Source organism: Canis lupus, chromosome 5, assembly GCF_003254725.2.
Source record: "Canis lupus dingo isolate Sandy chromosome 5, ASM325472v2, whole genome shotgun sequence".
Lineage (NCBI taxonomy): Eukaryota > Metazoa > Chordata > Mammalia > Carnivora > Canidae > Canis > Canis lupus.
Genome location: NC_064247.1, coordinates 30,630,037 through 30,654,394, shown reverse-complemented (window position 1 = coordinate 30,654,394; position 24,358 = coordinate 30,630,037). Strand labels below are relative to the sequence as shown.

At 62.3% G+C, this 24,358-nt stretch overlaps 3 protein-coding genes and 1 long non-coding RNA gene across 16 annotated transcripts in view; 3 read left to right on the top strand and 1 right to left on the bottom strand.

The window, feature by feature from the left end:
* Positions 1-192: 192 nt before the first annotated feature.
* Positions 193-8,288, top strand: GGT6 (gamma-glutamyltransferase 6). 6 transcript variants are annotated; one of them, XM_049110067.1, is made up of 6 exons: positions 195-1,724; positions 2,701-5,023; positions 5,610-5,730; positions 6,220-6,422; positions 6,513-6,626; positions 6,864-8,288. In XM_049110067.1, the coding sequence occupies exons 2-6, from the start codon at positions 4,984-4,986 to the stop codon at positions 7,895-7,897; spliced, it is 1,512 nt and encodes a 503-aa protein (XP_048966024.1). In that variant the 5' UTR covers positions 195-1,724; positions 2,701-4,983; the 3' UTR covers positions 7,898-8,288. The 6 variants fall into 6 exon arrangements, with proteins under 6 accessions (XP_048966026.1, XP_048966024.1, XP_025317755.3 ...); XM_025461970.3 differs by having other exon boundaries at positions 195-5,023; XM_025461971.3 differs by having other exon boundaries at positions 196-5,023; positions 5,530-5,730.
* A 1,274-nt stretch (positions 8,289-9,562) lies between these two features.
* MYBBP1A (MYB binding protein 1a) lies at positions 9,563-21,229 on the top strand. Of its 2 annotated transcripts, XM_025461961.3 has the most exons (26): positions 9,563-9,813; positions 10,052-10,147; positions 10,767-10,850; positions 10,935-11,009; positions 11,109-11,216; positions 12,039-12,214; positions 12,304-12,471; positions 12,594-12,711; positions 13,796-14,091; positions 14,297-14,407; positions 14,758-14,883; positions 15,005-15,172; positions 15,261-15,366; positions 16,309-16,405; positions 16,508-16,659; positions 16,926-17,006; positions 17,080-17,229; positions 17,303-17,479; positions 17,563-17,720; positions 18,363-18,600; positions 18,710-18,835; positions 18,920-18,988; positions 19,268-19,381; positions 19,557-19,658; positions 20,108-20,232; positions 20,351-21,229. In XM_025461961.3, the coding sequence occupies exons 1-26, from the start codon at positions 9,607-9,609 to the stop codon at positions 20,907-20,909; spliced, it is 3,987 nt and encodes a 1,328-aa protein (XP_025317746.3). In that variant the 5' UTR covers positions 9,563-9,606; the 3' UTR covers positions 20,910-21,229. The 2 variants fall into 2 exon arrangements, with proteins under 2 accessions (XP_025317746.3, XP_048966016.1); XM_049110059.1 differs by lacking the exon at positions 20,108-20,232.
* SPNS2 (sphingolipid transporter 2) overlaps positions 21,094-24,358 on the bottom strand; it is a 26,014-nt gene continuing 22,749 nt past the window's right edge. For 3 of the 7 annotated variants that reach the window (XM_049110060.1, XM_049110064.1, XM_049110063.1), the window contains 4 exons: positions 23,220-23,318; positions 22,989-23,152; positions 22,609-22,800; positions 21,094-22,247 (listed from right to left, as the gene is read on the bottom strand). In XM_049110060.1, coding sequence (XP_048966017.1) covers positions 21,860-22,247; positions 22,609-22,800; positions 22,989-23,152; positions 23,220-23,318 — 843 coding nt within the window. In that variant the 3' untranslated portion in view covers positions 21,094-21,859. Of the gene's footprint in view, positions 22,248-22,605; positions 22,801-22,988; positions 23,153-23,219; positions 23,319-24,358 lie in introns of those variants that run through there. The other 4 variants (XM_049110061.1, XM_049110062.1, XM_049110066.1 and 1 more) reach the window with 4 other exon arrangements.
* Positions 23,091-24,358, top strand: part of LOC118354754 (uncharacterized) — a 3,782-nt gene continuing 2,514 nt past the window's right edge. Inside the window, exon 1 of the long non-coding RNA XR_007410708.1 lies at positions 23,091-23,231. This is a non-coding gene — a long non-coding RNA (uncharacterized LOC118354754). The remainder of the gene's footprint in view (positions 23,232-24,358) is intronic.

Genomic DNA, 24,358 nt, shown 5'->3' with positions numbered 1-24,358 from the left:
TCTTGAGGAGACGTCCCTTGCCCCTGCCTGGAGGACAGTGTCCTCATCTGTATAAAGGACGGGGTCCTCATCTGTATAGAGGACGGGGTCCTCATCTGTAAGGAGGGCCGGCTGCCAGCCCTTCAGGTTACTTTCTGTTTTGTTTCCGCGGCCGCACGGAACGTTTGTCTGTTACCGTGTTCTTGTTAACCGTTTACACGTTTGTCTGTGTTACTATGTCCTTGCTAACTGTTTGTACATTTGTCTCTGTTGTTGTGTCCTTGTTAATCGTCTTTACTGTCTGTGTCTTGGTGTGGATTGGGGACACAATGGGGGAGACAGAAACCACTCCCCTATCGCTTATGCTCTCTCACTTCTTGGATATTAGGGAAAGAGCTTGTATTCTGAGCATAGACATATGGAGAAAGAGGTTCCAAATTTATTGCATATCAGAATGGCCAACCTTTGGCGTGGGATGGCCCAGAGAAGGAACTTTTCACCTACCTATTATCTTACAAGTTAAGGCCGTGGTCTTCAGGGACAAACCGGACGGCCACTCTGACCAGGTGCCCTACATCCTGATCTGGCAGGACATGATCGAGAATCCCCCTCCTTGGCTAAAACCATTTTTACCCCCCAAAGCAGGACCCACAGAGATTCTAGCCCTCCAGAAAGCCAAAAAGGAGACCGACTCTATGCCTGAAGCACCCCTTCGTCCAGTCTTCCAGGATTCCTCCCCGGAGGACCTGATTCACCCGCCGCCCTACTGGGCATCCCTCCCCGCTTCTGCCCCTCCATTGGAGGCATCAGGGGCTGCAGAAGGGGCACCACCCCTCCCTGACGAGGGAGTCCCTGTGCGCGGGCCAGCAGCAGGGACACGCGGTCAGACACACCGGACGGCCGCACCTCTGAATGCGGGGCCAACTGATTCCACCGCCCTTCCTCTCCGAGCCATGGGGCCCCCCGACGAGACTGGCAAACAGCTAACGTTATATTGGCCGTTCTCCACCAGTGATTTATATAATTAGAAAACCCAAAATGCAAAGTTCTCTGATAATCCGAAAGGTCTAATCGGGCTTTTAGATACTGTTCTCTTTACCCACCAGCCTACTTGGGAGGACTGCCAACAGCTTTTGCAGGTTCTCTTCACCACCGAGGAAAGAGAACGAATTCAGGTGGAAGCCCGGAAGTCTGTCCTGGGAGAGGACAGACAGCCGACTCAAAACCCAGACCTCATAAATGCTGCCTTCCCTTTATCCCGCCCCACCTGTGACTACAACTCAGCTGAAGGTAAGGAGAGACTGGTCTACCGCCAGACTCTAATGGCAAGTTTCAAGGCTGCCGCGCGCAAGCCTACCAATCTGGCCAAGGTCTATGATGTGAGGCAGGTAAGGATGAGAGTCCAGCAGCCTTCTTAGAGAGAGTCATAGAGGCTTTTAGGCAGTACACCCCTATGAACCCAGAAGCCCCAGAAACAAAGGCCGCAATTATCATGGCTTTTGTTAACCAGGCTGCTCCGGATATTAAAAAGAAATTACAAAGAGTAGAGAGACTGGGAGAGAAGAGCTTGCAGGACTTAGTGATAGTGGCAGAACGAGTCTATAATAATAGAGAAAGTCTGGAAGAACAACAAACCAAACTAAGTGACCAGCAGACCCGAAATCCGGCCAAGATCCTGCTGGCCACAACCATGGACGACCCACAGGAAAGACGGAGGCACCTCAAGAAGCTGGCTTCAGGGACAGGTAAGGAGGATGGCCCTGGTCCCCCTTGGGAGCTAAGATGAATAAAAACCAATGCGCCTATTGCAAAGAGGAGGGCCATTGGGTAAAAAACTGCCCTAACAAAAGATCTAAGGCCCCTGCCAAGATCTTAGAAATGGAGGACCTGGACGATTAGGAAAGTCAGGGTTCAGCACCCCTGTCCGAGCCCAGGGTAACTCTTAAAGTGGAGGGGCAACCTGTTGAATTCCTAGTGGACACTGGGGCACGACATTCAGTTTTATTACAACCCCCAGGAAAATTGGCAAACAAAACTTCATGGGTGCAAGTGGCCATGAGCACCAAACAATACTCATGGACTACCCGAAGAACTGTGGATCTCGGCACGGGCCGGGTATCCCACTCCTTAATGGTCATCCCTGAGTGTCCCTACCCGTTGTTAGGTCGGGATTTGCTCACCAAGATGGGGGAACAAATTTGCTTCCACCTCGAAGGGGCAAAAGTCCTAAACAAGAAGGGGCACCCAATTCAGGTGCTTGTCCTGAGTTTAGAAGACGAACATGTCTCCACCAAATGCCCTCAGCGCCAATGACTGACATTGACCGTTGGCTGCGGGAATTTCCCCAAGCGTGGGCAGAAACTGGGGGAATCGGGCTGGCCCAACATCGACCAGCCATATACATAGAACTAAAGCCGGGGGCAGACCCTGTCAGGGCCCGCCAATACCCCATGCCTCTGGTAGCACGTAGGGAATCACACCCCACATACGGCAACTACTGGACTCGGGCATATTAAGGCCTTGCCAATCGGCATGGAACACTCCCTTGCTGCTGGTTCAGAAACTGCACTCTACGATTACAGGCCAGTCCAGGACTTGAGGGAAGTCAACCGGGGAGTAGAGGATATGCACCCTAGGTCCAAACCCATGCACCCTCCTCTCCACCCTGCCTCCAGACAAAACTTGATATACAGTATTAGATTTAAAAGATGCCTTTTTCAGCCTGCCTTTAGCACCCAGGAGCCAAGACCTCTTCACCTTTGAATGGATGGACCCTGAGAAAGGCATCAATGGCCAGCTGTCTGGCAGAGCCACTGGCAGCCGGAACGTCGGCTCAACGGGCAGAACTGATCCCACTGGTCAAGGCGCTGACCATGGGGGAAGGTAAACGAATAAACATCTACCCCGACAGCAGGTACGCCTTCGCCACCACTCACATCCATGGAGCCCTTTACAGGGAGAGAGGGCTTCTAACAGCAGAGGGAAAGACTGTTAAAAGCAAAACGGAGATTCTTGAACTCCTAAAGGCCCTCTGGCTGCCCAAGGCCCTAGGCATCATCTGTTGTCCGGGGCACCAAAAGGCAGACACGCCAGTAGCCAGGGGAAACCGGCTAGCCGATTTAAAAGCAAAAGAGGCGGCCCTTCTGGTGACCCAGGTCTTAGCTACCACGCTACCGGATCGGGGGGCACCGACCCTGCCTGACACCCCCAACTATACTGATGCTGACTTACACTGGATCAAACGCTAGCCTATGACCCAGTGCTTGCGTGGCTGGTGGAGGGCCGCAGACTCCAGCATCATCTTGCCAGAGGAACTAGGACGCGAGTCCTATCCCAAATGCATCGGAGTACTCTCATGGGAACGAGGAAGATAGAAGACCTCATACCTCATACCTCATGCCTCCACCCATGGATCTAACCCGGGCACCCGGCTCCGAGGGGACCACCCAGGAGCCTACTGGGAAGTGGACTTCACTGAGGTAAAACCTGGAAAATACGGGTATAGGTATTTACTAGTGTTTGTAGATACTTTTTCAGGATGGACAGAGGCATTTCCCACCAAACATGAAACGGCACAGACCGTGACCAAGAAACTGCTGGAAGACATCTTACGAGGTATGGTTTTCCTGTTAGGATCGGATCAGACAACGGCCCAGGATTCGTCTCTAAGGTAACATGGGGAGTGGCCCTAGTACTTGGGGCAGATTGGAAATGACATTGTACATATAGGCCCCAGAGCTCAGGACAGGTAGAGAGGATGAACAGAACATTAAAGGAGACCTTAACTAAATTAGCCCTGGAGACTGGTGGGGACTGGGTGACTCTCCTCCCCTTCGCCCTATACAGGGTGAGGACCTCCCCATATAAGATGGGACTGACTCCCTATGAAATCATGTTTGGTCTTCCTCCACCGGTTATCCCCAATTTAAAACCTGAGGTGCTTGCTGAATTTGATGATCACCAACTTCTTTTCTCCCTCCAAATGTTACAATGAACCCATGAGCAGGTGTGGCCTAAGCTGAGGGCCCCCTATGAGACTGGGCCACCCCTGGACCCCCATCGATATCAGCCAAGTGACTGGGTGTATGTGCGGAGATACCAACACTAGACACTTCAGCCTCGCTGGAAGGGACCCTACACCGCGATCCTGACCACTCCCTCCGCTCTCCAGGTCGACGGGATTACTCCTGGGCCCACTACACCCACGTCCCTCCGGCCGGCTGACCCACACGCCGTTCTCACGGACTTGGTTCCAGAATGGAAAAGCCAACCAGACAAGGACAATCCCCTAAAGCTAAGACTGCGCCGTTCTCACTTATTTCCCACCTCCAAGACTCCCTAGTCCGAGGTTGTCCTTCAAAATAAAAGGGGATTAGACTTAGTCTTCTTACAACAAAGGGGGGGGGGGTTATGTGCTGCCTTAACTGTAAATAAGAGCAAGAACAGCAACAAGGTTGGTGAGAATCCTGGTTTAATCATTCCCCTGGCTCACTCTGAGAGCAACCTGGACCCATGATTGAGTCCTGTATAGGATCCTCTGAAAAAGGGGGGAATGTGGGACCCAGGAAATTTAACAAAATCCCCTACCCCTGGACAAGCAGAGCAGGACTGACTCTATTTTGGCTGCACCCCCCTTGTGCTGACTGCTTATTACCTAGGGCACTGCCCCGCCCTAGTCAGAGACCAGGGCACACCCTAACCCGAAATCCGGCTCAGTGGACCAGCATGACTGTGCAACTTTCTGCGTATCCCATGGGCCTCTGGCCCCTATAAAGCTGCTGAGCCTCTTAGTCTCGGGGTCCAAGTCCCTGCTCCGCCGTGTCGGGTGCACTTGGACCCAAGCTCGAGCTTGTAATAAACCCTCGTGTGTTTGCATCGGTGTCGGCTCCTTGGCGGTTTCTCGGATTCGCAATCTTGGGCACAAGAGAGCACACAGGCGGGGTGGCCTTGACCGGCCACGGGAGGCGGGGACACGTCTGGGAGTCAGGATGTGAGGCCGGCAAGATGGCGGTGCGCCGGGATCACGGGGGACAGGTCAGCACAGGTGTGTAGGGAGCAGAGGGCCCCCCCCCCCCCCGTGTCCACGGTGGCCGAGGTGGCAGCGTTTGGGCCCCCGGAGGCCTGCAGTGCCACCTGCTGGACAGGAGCCCCACGACGACACCCCGGGGAGTCCCACCCTGCAGGCCGCTCCCAGAGAAGGCCCTGGCTGCCCACACCAGTGCTGAGCCGCATGCTGAGCCTGACCCACACCACACTGCGTCCCCAACGGGCAGAGGGATCCAGGGGCGATCCGCGAAGCTCAGGGGGCCGCGGGGGTCCTGGCCTGGTCTCAGGCCTGCGGTGCGCCGAGGCTGGGCTCCTCCCACCCCTCCGGCTGCTGCACGCCCTCCCGGCCCCCAGCCCCGTGAGCCCCTAGGCCCCATGCCCTGATGGGGCAATCGCTCGCAGCCGCCCTGGCCCTGCGCCCTGCCCAGACCTGTTCTAGATTCCACACCACCTTCCCCCGGGGCTGCTTCCACCTCCCCACCCCCCACCCACCGCCCAGCGCAGGCGAGGCCGGGACTCAGTGGGGGAGGCTGACCAGCGGGAGAGCTGGCGTGAGCACCGCGGGGCCATGGAACCCGCCGCAGGGCCTGTGCTCTACCAAAAGCTGGCGCTCTGGGATCCAAGCCTGGGATCTGAGGAGGAGGAGGAGACAGAGACGTTGGAGCTGGTCATTCCCAATTCCTGGAGCCCCCAGGACTCCTTGAGGTGAGCCAAGGACCAGCCTGGGCACCCGGCAACTCAGGCCCGAGGCCAGCGAGTCCCCCCTTCTGGAGCCCCAAAGGTGGGAGTGGGGGCAGGCCCCCCATGCTTGGCTGGGCTCCAGGAACGTTCGGGGTAAACGGGGAGAGGCCGGGAGGTGCAGGAGGCACCTGCTCAGCAAGTTGGAGCCCGGCAACACCTGGCAGGGCCCACTCGTCCCGCCAGCCAAGCCACCCCACAGGCCTCACGCCGGCCTGGCCCAAGCCTGCCTCTCCAGCGTCCTCCTCAGAGATGCCCACCCCAGCAGCCCTGCTCCCCCAAACCCCTCCCGGGCACCATGTCCTGTCTGCACTGTGCCAGGAGGACCTTCTCCTTGGCCGGCTTGAACTCCTCTCCCAAGTTAGACCAAAACTTTTGGGAAATATTCCCAGGGTTCTCTTGGGATTCTTGGCTGCCCCCGACCCCAACCTCAGCTCAGGACACCTGTCTCGGCAGGAGAAAGGTTGACAGGCTGCCCGGGGCCTGGGCTCGCCTAGTCGCTGCTCTGCTGCTGCTGGCCGTTGGCCTCTCGCTGGCCGCCAGGCAACTCCATGCCAGGGGCGACCCCACAGGAAGTCCGGGCTCAGGAGTAGCCCCGCCCAGTGGGCACTCCCACACCCCTGGCGTGTATCACCGCGGTGCCACCATCAGCCCTGCAGGTCAGTGCCGGGAGGTGCTGGGGAAGGGACGGTGGGGGGGCGGCCTGGCTGCGGACCCTCCCCACCCAACACCGTCTCTTCCTGTTGCAGCCATGTGCTCCCACCTGGGCCGAGAGCTGCTTGCCGCCGGCGGCAACGTGGTGGACGCCGGAGTGGGAGCAGCTCTGTGTCTGGCAGTGGTGCACCCTCACGCCACGGGGCTAGGTCAGTGACCCTCCACCCCAGGCCTGCTCGGCGCCCGGGAACTCGGGCCCCAAGCTCAAGGCCGGTTGGTGGCAGGACCCAGGAGAGTTAGGAGCCTCCACTCTGGGCTGTGGCCCCTGTTCCAAGGTCCGAGGGGTCATGACCCCGGGCCTGGTTAACGACCCCTGTCTCCAGCCCAGGCAGTGACTCCCGACCCCCGTGTCACCGAGTCCTGTGTGACCCCTTTCTCCCCTGCAGGTGCCACGTTCTGGGGTCTCTTCCATAACGGCACCTCGGGCAGATCGACCGCCCTGACGTCGGGCCCAGCCCGGACCCTGGCCCCGGGCCTGGGGCTGCCGTCTGCTCTGCAGACTCTGCGCTTGCTGCACACGCACTTCGGCCGCCTGCCCTGGCCACGGCTGCTGACTGGCCCCAGCACGCTGGCTCAGGAGGGCTTCCTGGTAGACACGGCCCTGGCTGGGGCTCTGGCTGCGCAGGGCACAGAGGGTCTCTGTCCACTGCTATGCCACAGTGACGGGACGCCCCTGGGCCCTGGGGCCCGAGCCACCAACCCAAGCCTGGCGGCTGTGCTACACAGGGCAGCACTGGCCCCCACCCCAGACCTCGCCGGGGAGGCCCTACTGAGGCCACTACTCAGAGACCTGGGGCTGCAGGCACCCTCCGTGGGGCCCACACCCTCCCTGGAGCCGGCACTGCAGCTGGCTGTGCCCCAGGGTGTCCTGTCCACCACCCGCAGCCCCTCTGCTGGCCCAGAGCTGCTGGCCATGTTGCAGGCAGCCCTGCATTCTGGAAGGCCCCCTCCCGACCTCTGTCTACCACTCCCACAAACTCCTGTGACCCCTGTGGGCAGTGTCCTGGCCACCATAGACAGCAGTGGCTCCGTGCTCCTTCTAATCTCCTCACTCAACAGCTCCTTTGGCTCTGGACACCTGTCCCCAAGCACTGGGGTTCTACTTAGTGATCTGGTGGCTGCACCTGCCGCTAGTGCCTGGGCCTGTCCCCTCGTCCTTCACAGCAGCTTGGATGACACAGATGCTGATGTGCTGGGGCTGGTGGCTTCAGGAGCCCCTGATGTGGCCAGGGTCACAACTCGTGCCCTGCTTGGTCACCTGGCTGGGCCCCAAAACCAGGCCCAGCACTGGCAGCACCAGGGACCGACACAGAACACTAGCATTTGCGGCCAAGGGATCCTGCTCCAGGTGGCCGCTCATGCAGAGCACGCCCACGTCTCCAGCATCCCCAGTGGCTGCTGCACCTTCCAGGGCTTCTAAGGAGGCAGTGTGTAGCAGTGAGGGTGGGGTGGGGGTTCTCAGGCCTGCAGGCAGGGGCAGAGCAGGCCCGGCAGGGATGACCTGCATGCAGAGTGTGCACAAATTATGTGCTCACAGCCTCTGACCTGGTCACCAATCTGGACTCCAGATCTGAGTCTTTTTTCGCTTAAGGATACTGAGGGTAATGGGTAAGAGCACCAGGCCGCAGCACCAGCCCCGAGTTCAGATCCAGCTCTGAGAAGGACAGGTAGAAGGGTGCCAAGCTCATGCCTTGGCCACAGGCCCCATGGGAGGAGCAGGCAGACCTCTCTGGCCTCCTCTTCAGGACACCCACCCTCTGCTGACCTCTGTCAGCTGATCTGGAAACAAAATAAATATCAAATCTCCTGGATGCCTGTGCCAATTCTGCTTCCCAGGTTCCCAAGTGCCTGTCATGGCTTCCCCCTTGGGCAGCACAGCAGAGCCCTGGCTAGGGTCCTGAGGCTTGCCCCTGCCCCGCTCAACCCTCTGCCTCCTGGGGCGACGTCTACACAAGGTACACGTTTTCATATCCCGAAAGCAGCAAAGCAAGGGGTTGAGAAGGGGGATAGGAGGTGAGGTTGTGGGATCTAAGGAGGGGGGTATTGGCCCTGACATGGCCCGCCCCCTCATCCCCCAGGGCTGGGGTCCCTAGGACTGCTACCCTCCAGAGACTGCATCTCTAGTGCAGGCACGGGGGAGGGGCGGGGGGGCCCACCTGGCTCCTCCCTGCCCTCGCAGAGGTTCCCTCTGATTCCATGGACCTCTTTTTTTTTTTTTTTAAGATGTTTATTTATCCATGAGAGACATAGAAAGAGGCAGAGACACAGGCAGAAGGGGAAGCAGGCTCTGTGTAGGGAGCCTGATGTGGGACTAGATCCTGGGACTTCAGGGTCACGCCCTGAGCCTAAGGCAGACACTCAAATAGCTAAGCGGTGCCTCTGTCTACCTGGCTGGGTTAGCCCTGTCTCTTCTTCCCTACACCAGCTCCGAAGTCTAAGTCGCTGGACTGACCTATTACTTTGCTCCACCCCCAGTACCCATTGGGTAGATCCTCCCCCTGCAATCCTACAATCCTCTCCTCAAGTGGCCGAGGAATAAGCTTCCAAAAATGTAAACAGCATCAAGGCTTGCAAACCCTCCGAGGACTCTGTAGCCGTGCTCAGATTAAAATCCCAGCGGGGCGGGGGGGTGCCTGGAGGGCTCTCGGTCTCGGCTCAGGTCCTGATCTCAGCTCAGGTGGTGGGATCGAGCCCCGCATCAGGCTCTGCCCATCGGGGAGTCCGCCTGAAGCTCTCTCTCCCCCTGCCCTCCCCCTGCTCGCTCGCTCGCTGTAAAATAAGTAAGTCTTGGAATCAGCCAACCCTGGGCAGCCCCTGGTGCACACCCCGCGGCCCAGCGGTGTGGCGCCGCCTGCAGCCCGGGCGCGATCCTGGGGGCCGGGGATCGAGTCCCGCGTCGGGCTCCCGCATGGAGCCTGCTCCTCCCTCTGCCTGTGTCTCTGCCTCTCTCTCTCTCTGCCTGTCATGAATAAATAGATAAAATCTTTAAATAAAAAATAAACCAATCCACCCCGCGCGGACCGCCCCCCCGCCCGTCCGCCCGGCAGGCCCCGCCCCCCGGGTACCCAGTGCGCAGGCGCCGCGACCTGACCCGGAAGAGGCCGCGGCCGGGCCCACGTGGTCGGGAGCATGGCGGAGACGGAGAGCCGCGCGGCCGCGGAGCCTGGGAGCCCCGGGGGGGCGGCCGACAGCGGCGCCCGGCCCGCCGATCGTGAGGGCCTGCTGAAGCAGAGCCGCGAGTTCTTGGACTTCTTCTGGGACATCGCGAAGCCGGAGCAGGAGACGCGGCTGGCGGCCACGGAGAACCTGCTGGAGTATCTGCGCGCGAGGCCACAGGTGCGGCGGCGGCGGAGGAGGGCGGGGGGTGCACGGGGGGGGGGGCCGGGGCCGCGGAGGAGGGCGGGGGGTGCACAGGGCGGGGGGGGCCCGGGGCCGCGGAGGAGGGCGGGGGGTGCACAGGGCGGGGGGGGCCCGGGGCCGCGGAGGAGGGCCGGGGGGGGCCCGGGGCGGCGGCGGGGGGCCCCGGGCCAGCGCGGCACGACCGTTCTGACCGCTGCACGCGCTTGCTGGGCAGGGGTCCGAGATGAAGTACGCCCTGAAGCGCCTCGTCACCGGGCTCGGGGCCGGCCGGGAGACTGCCCGGCCCTGCTACAGTGTGGCCCTGGCACAGGTGAGGAGGCGGCTCCTGGAAGGGGGCCCAGCGGTGCGGGTCGGAGCAGTGGGGACAAGGGAGAAGCTGGGAGGGTGCTCGTCTCAGCAGCATGCGGAGCCGGTGGTCCCGGGGGTTGGTGGCATCCGAGCCGAAGCTGGCGTCCCCGCAGGCCTGCCGCCCACAGAGAAGCGCAGGCGGGTGGAGGGGAGGGCGAGCTGGTTTCCTGCTTCGGCCCAGGGGTTGGCTGGTCTCAGAGGTGCATTTAGGGGGTATTGTGAGCTCCAGGGTGGGTTGCTTTGTATTTTCAGGGATCAGGGCTTTTTCTCTTCCAGCGGTAATTCTGCCGGGTATAGGCCACCCCTGAGGCACAAGGGCATGTGGGAGGCCATTTCAGACCCAGTCCCTCAGGAACCCCCTGTGGGCAGCTCAGAGCAGGCGGTGGAGGTAGAGTGGGTGGGCATGAGTCAGGGAGGCTAGATTGGGCTGAGCAGCAGCGTTGCACACCAGCACTGCTCGGGCAAGGGCAGTTTCAAGGGGCACCAGGGCCTCTGGGTACTAGTTGGAGGGACACGTGGGAGGAGGCTGGACCTCCGCCCTGAGCCCCTCTTGCCCTCCTGCTCCCCCCTCAACCCCGTAGCTGTTACAGTCTTTTGAAGACATTCCCTTGTGCAGCGTCTTGCAGCAGATCCAGGAGAAGCATGACCTGCAGAAAGCGAAGAAGGTGAGAGAGCTAGTGGCTTTAGATCGGCAGCCCCAGATGGGGTTACTCAGACCCTTTTTATCTCAGCCTGAAATTTTTCTTTAGGCCATGATGAGACCTGCTCTTTTTGCAAACCTGTTTGGGGTGCTCGCCCTCTTTCAATCAGGCAGGCTAGTGAAGGTAAGCGCTTTGGGGGTAAGGGTACATGGAGGGGCTTGGGAGTGCTGGGGGTCCGTGGCATGCTCTGCTTATATGCCCTCTCCCCACTGTGGGCACCAGGACTCAGAGGCCCTGATGAAGGCGGTAAAGCTGCTGCAGATCCTCGCCCAGCACCACAACCACTTGCAGGAACAGCCTCAGAAGGCCCTGGTGGACATACTGTCTGAGGTATGGGCTTAACAGCCACAGGACCTCTGGCATCGCTCCCGATGTGGAAACACTGAAGAGAGCAGAGGAAGACAGATGTTCTAGGGAGAGCTATGTCACAGATAGGTGTTTAGTCTAACGTACTTGGAGCAGTATTTCAACACAAAGTGTAAAAACGTGCAGAGTGTCTTTATGTTCTTTTCACATCAGGTTTCTAGAGTCTGTTGTGTGTTTTGTACCTAATGGCACATTTCCAGTCAGGTTAGCACGTTCCAAGAGCTCAGTGTTTGCCACATTGGACAATATAGTCCTAGAATAGCACCTAATATGTGGCAAATACATTAAATGTGTTGTTTTGGATGGAGAGGAACCCCCCAGGACTCCTCGCCCTGCTTGGGAAATGGAGGTGTGCTCGTATCTAGAACCCTTTGCTCTTGAGGAAGAGGCAAGGACTGGCATAGCCCTGGCCCCAGAGCTAGAAGGACCTGAATCCAAGTCCTAGCTCTCCATTTACCTCCTGTAAGAAATGAGCCACTCCTGAAAAAAAAAAAAAAAACCGAGAGGAATAATTTTAAAAGTAGCTAGTTAGCACCAGCAGGTAGTTACTAGAATCCTGGGACTGGGGGGTGGGGGAGGTTGAGCTTTTCAGCCGGTACCATGTAACGATCCTGATGCCTGCCAGGGTGGATTGTGGCTATCCCACCCCAGACTGGCACTGTCGGGACCTCATGGGACCCTAGGCAGATGGAACAGCCCGTGGGGCTTACATGGCAGGAGAGGTGACACAGGGTGCTGGGGGAGCTGCTGCCACCACCCCCACTCCAACTTGTGTCCCCACCCCAGGTCCCGGAAGCCGTGTTGCAGGAGATCCTGCCAAAAGTCCTCAAGGCGGACTTAAATTCGGTGCTGGGCTCCCCTGAGCACCTGGAGCTCTTCCTCTTGGCCCAGCAGAAGGTGCCTGAGAAGCTGAAGGAGCTGATAGGACCCGTCAACCTGTTCTCAGATGAGAACATCCCCAGGTGTGAGGGATGTGGGAGGATGGGCTCCCCCAGGGACCCTGTTGTCTGGTTGGCCGGTGCCCCCTGAGTTCCCTCCATCCCTTCCGCAGACTGGTGAACGTCCTGAAGACGGCAGCTGCCTCTGTGAAGAAGGAGCGCAAGCTGCCCACTGTGGCCCTGGACCTGCTCCGCCTGGCGCTTCAGGAGGGCAGGTTCCCATGGTTCTGGAAGGAAGTTGTGGAGCAGGGGCTGCTGAAGAAGCAGTTCTGGCCAGCCAGGTACGTGTGGCGCTTGTCCTCTGCACACCTCCTTTCCTGTTCGGTGGTGGGGTGGGCTCGGGGCCCCAGACACCACTTGGTGTGGCCCAGGCTCTGACCAGGCTCTGCTGCACACCCCTCAGCTACCTATGTTTCCGCCTGCTGGGCACTGCCCTGCCCCTGCTGTCCAAGGAGCAGCTGCCGCTGGTGATGCAGGGGGACCTGATCCGGCATTTTGGGGAGCACATGGTCACTGCTAAGGTGGGTATCCCCCCTCCCCCAGCAGCCCAGCACTGCCAGGAGGGGCAGGCCACCCCTTGGGTCAGCTTCTCGAGAACGTTGCTCTTTGCTGCAGCATCCTGGTCTTCCTACCTCGGTGGTCTTGCTGGGGAACTGGGTGTCCCTTCCACCTGGTGGTGGTTTGGCCAGGTCAGTCCTTCTGGTCTCAGGCCCCTCAGCTGAGGCACGTGTGGCCAGCGGCCCACCCAGACCTCCCCCGTCCCCAGCTGGTGTCAATGGGGAGAGTCATCTTGGTCCCTGACATACTGAGCACTGTGCATGGCCCCATGCTACACTGCGCACTGGATGGGGGAATCAGGTGCTGGTTAGGAGTTCAGAGTAGAGAGCCAGGCTGACTCCCCCGGCCTGGGCCTGCCGCCTCTGTTGTGACCGGTGTCTTTCTTAGGTGCTGTGAATGTGATAGGGTTAGAGCCCCTAGAGCACTCATGGCTTCCCCGGTGCCCAGGAAGTACTCCTGGGGGGCTGTCCTCACCTCCCATCCCTATAGTGGGTTTCTGTTCTGTGCGGAGTGGGGCAGGGAGGCCAGATCGGCGGCTCCATGTCCCAGATGCACCACCTGGAACTCCATGACCCTGAAAAGTTAGTGGCCAGCTTTTTCTGTGCCACGCTTTCTTTATCTGTGAGATGCCACGAGGGGCCCAGTGTGAAGGGTTGTCATGAACGTGAAACCCGCCACCACCCAAAGCCTCGTGGCTGTGGTGCCCCCGTGGGCATTGCTGGGTGCTGAGCCCCATAGCACTATAGCCAGGTGCTTGAGATGTGGGGTTTGAACCTGGTCAGAGTATAGAATAGCCTGTCTGCACCCTGCTCCGCTGCTCCTCCGTCCTGGGCCTAGAAAGCAGCCTGTCAGGTACAGCAGGTGAGAGTGGGCGGAGGGCCACCTGGGGCAGGAGCAGGTGGATGGCGTCAGGGCCACAGCGTGGCTCAGCCTGGCTGCATACAGGGCTTGGGCTTCCCAGGCCTCAGTCTCATCTGTTGGGGAGAGGCTGGCGGGGCCGTGGGCCTCCTGGCTGGTGACCCCAATGTTGGGCCTGACTCCTCGCAGCTCCCAAACCAGTTCAAGTTTGCTCCGGAGATGAACGAGTACTTGAGTGCCTTCCTGGAAAGCTGCCGGGATGACCCCGAGCGGCAGCTGGCTGTGGTGGTGGCCTTCACGTGCGTCACCAACCAGGGCCTCCCTGTCCTGCCTACGTTCTGGAGGGTTGTGCGATCCCTGAGTGCCCCTGCTCTCAAGGGCTACGTGGCCTGGCTGCGGGACATGTTTCTCCGGCCTGACCTGGACTCCCTGGTGGACTTCAGCACCAGCGGCCAGAAGAAAGCTCAGGATGCCTCGCTGCACGTGTGAGTGGCCAAGTGGAGCCAGGAGAGCTCAGCCCTCCTTCCCGCGGGGCCTGGGCAGGGCAAGGGAAGGGCAGGGGAGCCCCTGAACTCAGGGTCTGGGTTTCCTCACGTGTTCCTGTGCTGTGGTTGGAGGAGCTAGTGTCAGTCTCCAGGGTGGGGGGCAGAGAACCTGAGTGGCTCCCGTAACCTGGCTCCCACCCACCAGGCCTGAGCGTGCTGTGCTGCGGCTGCGGAAGTGGGTCATCCTTCGCCTGGTCAGCATGGTGGACGCTTTGCATGCAGAGAAGGAGGAGGATGTGATTGAGGAGGTGGCCAGGTAGGGCAGGCTCTGCCCCCCGCACCCCACGGGGGACAAGAATGGGCCTTTTGTCTGGTCCTAGACCTGGTGTGGTCTCCCTGGAGCCTGAAGCCTGGGGGCTGGGTCAGCACTGGAGGGCCACTCGTACCCCTTGCAGGGGCCCCCAACACTGGCCTCCTGTCTCAGGGGGTCTCCTGCAGCCCTCACCATGGTCCCAGAAGAAGGCAGCCCTTGTGTGCAGAGCCTGTTTGTGCAGGCTGGAGATGAGACTTGGGAAACGTTCCTTGTGCTGCCACTGGCCCTGGGCGCTGGGTGGTACCCTCCTGGGAGGGGGCTGCGGCCATCCCTGGCTCTCCCACCCTCTCCAGGTTTTGTTTCTTCCACTCGTTCTTCGAAACAAAGAAGCCTACATCCCAGATTCCAGAGACCGAACAGCGGTTCTCCTTCCCTCTGGAGAGCCGGACCCGGGAGGTGGTCAGCAGTGCCTTCTTCAGGTGGGCTGCGGGCAGGCTGGGTGGGGGGCTTCTTGGCTTGGAGAGCACAGAGGCCTAGTGAGCTCCAGCAGGTCAGGGTGTGGGCGGCCCGGTCTGTGACCCCAGCCCCATCCTTGCCCAGCCTGCTGCAGACCCTCAGCACGCAGTTCAGGCAGGCGCCAGAGCCCACCCAGGACCGGCCACCCTGGACCCACCGCTTGGTACAATTCGCGGACTCGCTATTGAACCGCAGCCGCAATGTGACTCCCCTGACACCCTTCAGCTCACAGCAGCGCCAGGCTTGGGACCGGTAAGGGGCCGTGGTTGCCTTTGGGGAGGTGGGACACCTGAGGTCCAGTGGGGGATGGTGGCCTGAGAGCATGCCCATGTCACCCCAGGATGCTGCAGACGCTGAAGGAGCTGGACGCCTGCCCCCCAGAGGCCAAGGCCAAGGCCAGTGCTTTCCAGCACCTGCTCTTCCTGGTGGGCGTCTACTTGTTCAAGGTACGGTGGTGAGTGGGGTGGAGGCTGTGCAAGTCGTGTGGCCAGTTTCTGAGGCCAGTCGGCCCTGGTCGAATTGCAGCCCAGGGAAGAGTTGCTGCATCCACTTCCCGGCCCCCTCGGATGCTGAGCTTCCTACGCGGCGTGTCTCACCCCCATGATTTTGTGGCAGGTGCTGCTCCCATCGGCCTGGGGGCGGGGGTGCAGAACTCCAGGCAGAGTAACCACACAGTCGCTGCCTGGGATTCACGCTGGGGTCAGACTCCCTGCCCCACAAAGGCCCCCAGACTTGCCTTCCTAAGCGGAGGTGGCGGGTGTGCAGGAGAAAGTATGGCCTATGGGGAGGGGCCTGCTGTGGGCAGTCGTGGCACATGGGGTGCTTTCAGGGCACTTCTGTCTGCTGTCAGCCGAAGAGTGAGGGCCTGACATCCTGTCCTGGAACCTCACCCACCAGAAGCCAAGTGGCAGGTTGGGGTGAGCGGGTGTGCCTGGGGCTCTACGCCCCAAGGTCATGTCCTGTGTGCTGGTGCCAGCCTGTCCCATGGCAGCATCTCCAGATGTCTTCCCCCACTGGGCTCCTCTGCAGTGCCAGAGGCCACGCAGGCGATGCAGGCGCCCCAGTCCCCGGTGGAGGCTGTGGTCTGGGCTCACCCCAGCAAGGTGGCGCAAAACTGGATTTGAGTTCGTTCAAAGTAATGAGTGCTGGGGGTCCAAGCCCCTGACCCAGCTGGCCTTGTCGCCCCCAGGTGGTGGTGGGGACGTTGGGCTCCAGGCCCTGTGGCCCCATGTGGTACAAAAGCCGCGGCCCCCGGGGTCCTCTGCCCTGGGTGTGAGGGACCTGGGCCTTGTGCCTCCCCCCACTGCGCCCGCCTTACTGGCCCCTCCCCTGGCTCAGCAAGGCTGGGGGTGGGGCCGGCCTCTGACCTGGTCCTCACCCTCCCATAGTCCCCTGTGGAGAGCTGCGATCTTCTGGGTGACATCCAGACCTGCATCAAGAAAAGCCTAGGGGAGAAGACGCGCCGGACTCGCTCCAAGGCTGCCAGTGGGTCACAGCCCTGGGGTGGGGACAGGGCACATCCTGGGCTCCTGTGGACGTGGAATGGGGTGGTGGGGACCTGCCCAGGCTCAGCTGTCCCACCTGCAGACCCCCAGGAGCCGCCGTGGGTGGAGGTGCTGGTGGAGATCCTGCTGGCCCTCCTGGCCCAGCCCAGCCACCTGATGCGCCAGGTGGCCCGGACCGTGTTCAGCCACATCTGCTCACACCTGACGCCACGTGCTCTGCAGCTGATCTTGGATGTGAGTGGGGAGATGGGGCCTGGATGGGACTCTCCCAGCCCTGTGGCTGCCTCCTCACCGTGACCCGCAGAGCGGGTAGGGGCCTGAACCCAGACCACTTCTGTGCAGGTGGTCCCCCGGGGGCCACAGGGGTCTCAGTGTGGCCTCCTCTCCCAGGCTCTGTTTCCTCCTTGAGAGGAGCCTTTTGGCCCAGACTGGACAGGGCCCGGTCAGGGGAGGGGGAAGCGTCTGCGCTACAGACACGTTGGCCATTGGGGAACCTGCAGGTGCTGAACCCTGAGCAGAGCCCAGAGGAGGACAGCGTGGTGGTCACGGACGATTCTGAGAAGCAGCTGGAGAGCGAGGGGGTACGTGTTGGGCACAGTGGGGCAGGCGGATGTGTGGTGGGCGACAGGCGGTGCAATACAGTGGCTCCTGCAGGACAAGAGCTCGGAGAGTGAGGACGACAAACACTCAGCCAGCGAGGAGGACAGCGATGAGGAAGACAGTGATGAGGAGGACCGGGACGGGGATGTGGACCAGGGCTTCCGGGAGCAGCTCATGGCAGTGCTACAGGCGGGGAAGGCCCTGGTGAGCCACGGGCTGGGGTGGGAGGGCCTGCGTCCACACCAGCGGCCAGCCGCTCAGCGGGCCTCTTCCTCAGGGCACAGTGGACGGTGAGGATGACGATGACGACGAGCTGGGGGATGAGGCCATGATGGCCCTGGACCAGAGCCTTGCCAGCCTCTTCGCCGAGCAGAAGCTGCGCATCCAGGCCCGGAGGGATGAGAAGAACAAGCTGCGGAAGGAGAAGGTGCTCCGGCGAGACTTCCAGATCCGGGTGAGCCAGAGAGCTGCCAGCACCACCGTGTCCCACCTCCCATGCACACCCCACACCTGCTGACCTGCCTATGCTGGCCACAGGCTTTGGACCTGATCGAGGTGCTGGTGACCAAGCAGCCCGAGAACCCACTGGTCCTGGAGCTGCTGGAGCCCCTGCTGGACATCATCCGGCGTAGTATGCGCAGCAGCAGCTCCAAGCAGGAGCAGGACCTCTTGCACAAGACCGCCCGCATCTTCACGTGAGTGCGGCCTGCGACCCGGGCCCCTGGGCTCCCCACGATCTGGCGGGTGTGCCTCTTGCACTTGGCCCAGGCTCCTTGCCAGCCCCCCTACTGTGGTTCTGGGATGGGGACGGAGAGGGGCACCTGAGCCAGTGATGAGGTACCTGGGAGAGCCATCATGCTCCTCAGGCCCTGGGGGGGCACAGGTGGGGCAGAGGGTTGTGTCTCAGTGGGGACAGGCCAGACGCAGAGGTGTCAGCAGGAGCTCTGGTGGGGGGTGGGCAGCAGGAAAGAGGACACAGGTGGGGAGGGCACACTTGCTTTCTCCAGTGCTGACGCGGCCCAGGGACGGGAGATGCCAGTGTAGGTTACAGGCGAGAGTAGAGTCAGTCACCACACCCCCCACCTGTGTCCTGTCCAACATCTGTCAGGGTTGAGTTTGCTCTGTGACCGAGCACATGCCCTGAGCATGCAGACTGGCCTCAGGGCCCGGAGCCCGCTGTTCCACAGGAGACCGGTGCACCCAGGACACGTGGACCACACTTCCCCAGGGAGGGGATTCTGCTCTGGGTCACCCTCATCTGGCCTGTAGGCTGGCTTTGTGCAGTGGGGAGGGTGACGCAGGGGAGTGTGACCAGCTGTCCCCTGATGGCCCCATAGACACCACCTGTGCCGCTCCCGGCACTACTGCCACGATGTGGGCCGCTGCGTGGGGCCTCTGTACGCCCAGGTGGAGCGGCTGGTGGAGCAGGCTGGCCGCCAGGCCGATACTACCATTTCTCTCTACTACTTCAATGCGGCCCTCTACCTGCTGCGCGTCCTCAAGGGTAATGCCACCGACCCCGCCTGCAAGACCCAGAAAAAGGAGAAAGCCGGCCCCAAGCCCAGGGCCCCGGAGGTGAGCAGCCCTACCCATGCCTGGGGGCGAGTGGCGGCCCAGGAGAGAGCCCCCCCACCCCACAGGGCCCCCCGCCCCGGCCTCACGCGAGCGCTCTCCTGTGGCCCAGGCTACTGGCGGCTTGGATCTAAGCCTTGTGACCCCAGTCTACTCGTCTGCACTGACTTCTTTCCTGACCAAGCGCAACAGTCCGCTCACAATCCCCATGTTTCTCAGCCTCTTCTCTCGGCACCCGGTGAGTGGGGGTCCGCCCACCCCCGTGGCCTCCATGCCCCTGCCTGGCCCAGGTCCCCACTCACTGCCACGCCATCCCTCCCAGGTGCTCTGTAAGAGCCTGCTCCCTGTCGTGATCCAGCATGTGAGCGGCCCGGCGCGACCCCGCCACCAGGTAGGGATGTCCCTGATCCCGGCCGGGCGTCTGTGCCCTGGCGAGGGCAGAGCCATCCCTGCCCCTCAGACCTGCTGTCCCCAGGCCAGGGTGGGGGCCTTGGGGGCTGGTGAGGCTGGAGGGCGGTGGCACTGAGCAGATGGCAGGGCTGGGCGCTGACACAGCTACACCTGCCCGAGGAGACTGGTGCACCCAGAGCTGCAGCTCCCGGGGCCCATGGGCTTGTCTATGGCTCTGTGAGCTTTGGGGCCATGCACTGAGGGCCCCTCCCTCCCCCAGGCCCAAGCCTGCGTGCTGCTCCAGAAGGCCTTGCCTACACGGGAGCTGCGGCTGTGCTTTGAGGACCCCGAGTGGGAGCAGCTTGTTGGCCAGATCTTGGCCAAGGTCACAGAGGTGAGGGCTGTGGGGTCCCTGCCCGCGTTTCCCACCCACAGTGGGTCTCTGGGACAGACCCTGCTCCTTGGCTAGGATTGGGCTGACCCCCCTCCCCCCAGACGTGCCTCTCTCAGGGCTCCATGGGGTAGTGGGCAGCCCTGCAGAGCGACTCAGTCAGGTGTCTCCTCCCCAGAACCTGCGGACGCTGGGCGAGGCGCAGGCCAAATCGGAGCAGCAGAAGGAGCTGTCCTCCCTGGGGCTGCTCAACACCCTGTTCAGGACAGTCCATCAGGAGGTGGGTCCCCGGTGACCACCGTCCATGGGAGGATGGGGAGGTCCTGGCCGCAGGTTTCCAGGGGCGGGGGGGTGGAGTTGGGCAATGCTTGGGCATCCTCGGGGAGGACTGGTCAGAGCCCCTGTGCAGGGTGCCACAGGGAGGAGATGCCTGGTCCAGGGCCGCATGGAGCAGCCCTCAAGTTTTGGGAGGGAGCCAGGGAGTGGGGGGGGGGTCTTGGAATTAACACCTCCCATGTGCACAGAGAGAACTTTGAGCAGGGAGAGGCCTGAGTGGGGAGCAAGAAGGGATTGGGGGCTCTTCCCTCCAGCGTGAGGGGGACGGGATGCTCAGGCAGGAGGGGCAGCCAGGGGTGCACGAGGGGCAGGGGTGGCAGGATGGGGACCCAGAGCCAGGCAGAGGCCCTGCCTCCCATTAGGGCTTCAGCCACAGCGTCCTCTGTCCCGCAGAAGCTGACCGTGGACCTGACCGCTGTGCTGGCCGTACTGCAGGGCAGGCAGCTGGGGGAGCACTCGGCGGGCTCCAGCCGCCTCCACGATCTCTATTGGCAGGCCATGAAGGCGCTTGGCGTGCAGTGCGTCCTGGGGGCTGGGGGGGATGCTGGGGGGGGGCTGTGGACAGCCTGGTCCCATGGGAGCAGAGGGGTGGCCTGTCCTCACTGGATGCCTCCTTACCCATGGGCTTTTCTCCAGGCGCCCCAAATCGGGGAAGAAGGATGCCAAGGAAGCCCCCAGTGCTGCGGAGACCCCTGTCAGCACCAAGAGGAAGAAGAAGGGGTTTTTGCCAGAGACCAAGAAGCGCAAGAAGCGTAAGTCAGAGGGTGCAGTGCCAGAGGAGGATGCCAAGCCCGCAGCCTCCGCCGGAGACCAGCCCCCTAGCACAGGCAAGAAGAGGAGACACAAGAGGAAGGCCCGGGCGCCAGCCCAGGCCCCGGAGAATGGGACGCCTGCCCCCAAGGGGCCAGCCCCAGACCCCAGCACCACAAGCCCTGGCACCCTTGCCAAGACCCCGAAGCCACAGAAGAAAAAGCGGAAGCTGTCCCAGGTGAATGGAGCCACCCCTGTGTCCCCTGTGCCATCATCGGGCAAAAAGCCTCAGAAGGATGTGCCTGAGAAGGGGGTGTCTGGCAAGTCACCGCAATCTGCCCTGCCACGGAAGAAGGCCAGGCTGTCTCTGGCCAGCAGGAGCCCCAGCCTCCTCCAGGGCACGGCCAAGAGAAAGAAGGCTCTCAGGAAGGCCAGGAAGCCCTGAACCTAGGCGGCCCCTGGCCCAGAGACCCCCGTGTGCAGCACGCATCCTGCACAGGCCCCCTGCAGGGTAGCAGCGCCCAGCCCTGGAGCGAGTGCACCCGCCATCCACTTGCCCCCAGGACTCCAGGAAGGGGCAAGGGCCCATGTCCCCCACCCCTGGGCTGCTCTGTCCCGGGAGGCAGCACTCCGCGATTTAAGTAGGTTTATTCCTTCGTTTACAAGAGGAATATATTTGGCTTCTCTCTTAAGATTCTGAGATTCACAATCAGCAGCTCTAAAAAATAAAGGAGCAGTTTGGCTTCCGGAAGGAAGAGGAGACAACACCTGGACCTGGTTCTTGTACAACAAGAATACATTGCTGGGGCCCCAGTGGAGGCCGGGGTGGGGTCCCCCTTGCAGGCGCCCCAGAGCTCAGAGAGGAGCGAATGTCCCGCCAGCGTGCACACAGAAGCCGCGCCAGCCACTAACCGCGGGGAGTGTCTGGTCTGCCCTGGACTCCTGCCGGCCACCTCGATTTCAGCCGGTGGGGGGAGGGGGCGCAGGGCACTGAGGGGTGGGGGAGTGCATGGGAGCACCACAGCCATGTGGAGCATAGCCTTGACCTCGGGTTCCACCCCTGGCCGTTGGCAGGACAGGAAGCTTCGTGGGGTGGCTGCTTCCTCTGGTCGTGAGGATGCTGGCTGCGGCTGCCCTGTGGCTTCTGGGAATAGTCACCTGGGCCCTGCCATGGTTAGGGCCCCACAGGGGGCGGGGGGGGGTGCCACCAGGGCCTTCACCCCTGGTGATGTCAGCTCCCCCACAGGCGGAGAGCCAGTCCAGGCAGCGGCCTAGCATCCGCGGGGACAAGTGTCCTGAGGGAAGTGGTGCACAACCCGGTAGGGCTGAGTCTACCCCAGGGTCAGAGGCCAGGACCTGAGGCCCAGACCCCTCCAGTCCAGGAGCTGCAGGTCTTCAGAGCTGCCATGTGGGAAAGTCCAGCTGTCCGGCCCCACAGCCTGGGGAGGCTGGAGGCTTGCCCAGGGCCCCATCACGTGGCGACAGGCTGGGTGTGCCCCACACACCCACTGGGGGCTGCTTTCGCCATAGGTGCCATGCACCCTGCAGTCTGGCCCCAGGGCTGGGCGTCTGTCTGACTGCGTGGCTCCCCCACACACAGCCTTCCACGCTGGGTGAGGCCACGACCTGGTGCAGCCACGGCCACTGCCCAGGCCCAGACCAGAGAGGGTGGGTGCCTGGCCTCGGGTCGCACAAGTGGCTTTGAGACTGCCCCGCAGGGCTGGGATGCCGTGAGATGCCTCCCGAGTAGGACAGTGAGGGTTCCTCGCCGGCCCATAGGCACCTAGAGAGAGGGGCCAGGTCATTGGGGGGGGGGGGGCAGTCCCACTCCCGCTGACTCCCCTTCCTCCTGCTGTTAGCAGAACTGGGCCTTTCTCTGTGCCCTGGGGGTGTTGGCCCTGGGGTGGTGACCTTGGGTCCTGCACTGCTGGGAAGTGCAGCCCCTGGAGGCCAGGCCCAGGGGAAAGTGCATGGCCTGCAGGGGGGTTCCTGCCCATCCAGCCATTCTGAGGCAGAGGGATCCTGCCAAGCCTGGGGCTGATGGGAGCTGCCTAGGCAAGGAGGTGCCTCAGAGAGGCTGCTCCCACTTCCAGAAGGTTTCCCAGGACCCCTTCCCTCCCGTGGCTGGGCCTGCCTGCACTCACGGCCTCAGACTTTGATGGAGGCGGGCGGCATCACCAGCTGGTTCACCCTGGGGGAGAGACGGGCGGGGGTCAAGGTGGCGGATCAGCGGCGGCCGGGCCCGGGCACTGATCTGGCGCATCGCATCTCGGGTGCCGGCTGGCCGGACGTGCCGGGCAGGGACCTCGTCAGCCCCAGGGGAAGGTGGGAGAGCCCAGGGGTGGGAGAGGAGAGACAGGAGCGGAGAGCAGACGAGAAGAGTCAGAGCCCCGGAGGCTGGGCGGCCCGCGAGGCCCCGCCCAGCATCACCCCCCACCACCCCCACCAGCAGCTGATGGCACGGCCCCGCCCCCCCAGCTGATGGCTGGCCCCCGGCTCCCGCAGGCCGTGCCCGCCCACTCACTGCTGCTCGGCCTTGGCGCGGTCGCCCAGGAAGAAGAGGGCCGTGGCCAGGAAGAACATGCCGCCCAGGACCACCACGAAGGGGCAGAGCATGAGGGCGTAGCCCAGGCTCAGGAACTCCCAGAGTGGGGAGTCCTTGGTGCTCTGGCGGATCAGGTCCGAGATCTGCGAGGGCGGGGCCGCGTCAGGGGGCGCCTCCCGCAGCCTCCCCACCTGGCTCGCCCGTACTCACAAAGCCGATGAGGTAGGGGCTCCCCGCGTCCCCCAGCAGGTGAGAGGTGAAGCTCTGCAGGGCGACGGCCGTGGCCCTTCGCGTGGGGATGACCACGTACTGTGTGCAAGAGGCAGGAGGTCAGAGGGCACAGGGCACAGCCCCAGCCTCGCCCTGGGGTCAGCTTGCCCCTGCAGCCCCTGTACCCGGACTCCCCGGCGTCGGGGTGGGGTGTGGGGTGGGGACCCCATCTGCGGTCTTGGGAACCCGAGGCCCTGCACACAGGTAACACATGGCGGCGGCGCTGGCACTGGGACCCCCCGACCCGAGGATCACGCTGGTTCCCCTCTGCGAGAGCCCTGGGAGGCAAAGGCTGGCCTGCAGGGGACAGCCTCCCTCCCTCCCCACCGGCCAGGAGCGCCCCGAGGGCCCTGTGGGCCCCCCACCCCCACCCCACAGGGCTGGGGGCAGGGTGGCACGATCTGCCAGGATTGTGTGCTCCTGTTTCCAGCCATGGTCACATGGCTGTGATACTTCCTAAAATGGGACACGATTTCCCTGAGACCAGCAGCTGGGGTTGCCCCTAGGGGTGGGCAGGGACCCACAAGACCTCACTGTGTCCTTCCCTCTGCCGAGGGCTGTGCAGCCCCTTCTTCCTGCCACGGGCCTCCCTCCTCACCTACATACCTCCTCCATGTGCAGGAAGCTCAGGTGGGGCAGGCGGGACTCCTGGAGAAGGAGCCCCGGCAAGGCCCCAACTCCAGGCCCACTCTGACCTTGGCGTGTCCCAAGCCCAAGTGACAAGTCCACCCGGGGGCGCCCACACTCCCCACCCCTCCTGCCCCAACGGGGAGGGTCCCCAAGCCCTCCCCCCGCACACTGCTGGCTGCCAGTCATCAGGATCATGACCCCCCCCATCCTTCCATGACTAAGATGGCTCTTTGTCCCCGGCTGGCCCCACCACGGGCTCACAGGCAGGTGCACCCAGCCCAGCGAGCTCGGGGGAGGAGCTGACAGGCGGCAACCCCCACCACCACCCCCGCCCCCAAGGCCAGCCTGGCACCACCAGCCTCCCAGCCAAGCTGAGCCTACAGACATCCCACTCCTACCCCACACTATGCCCAGGCCTCTTGGCTGCAGGCCCCGCAGCCTGGTCTCCC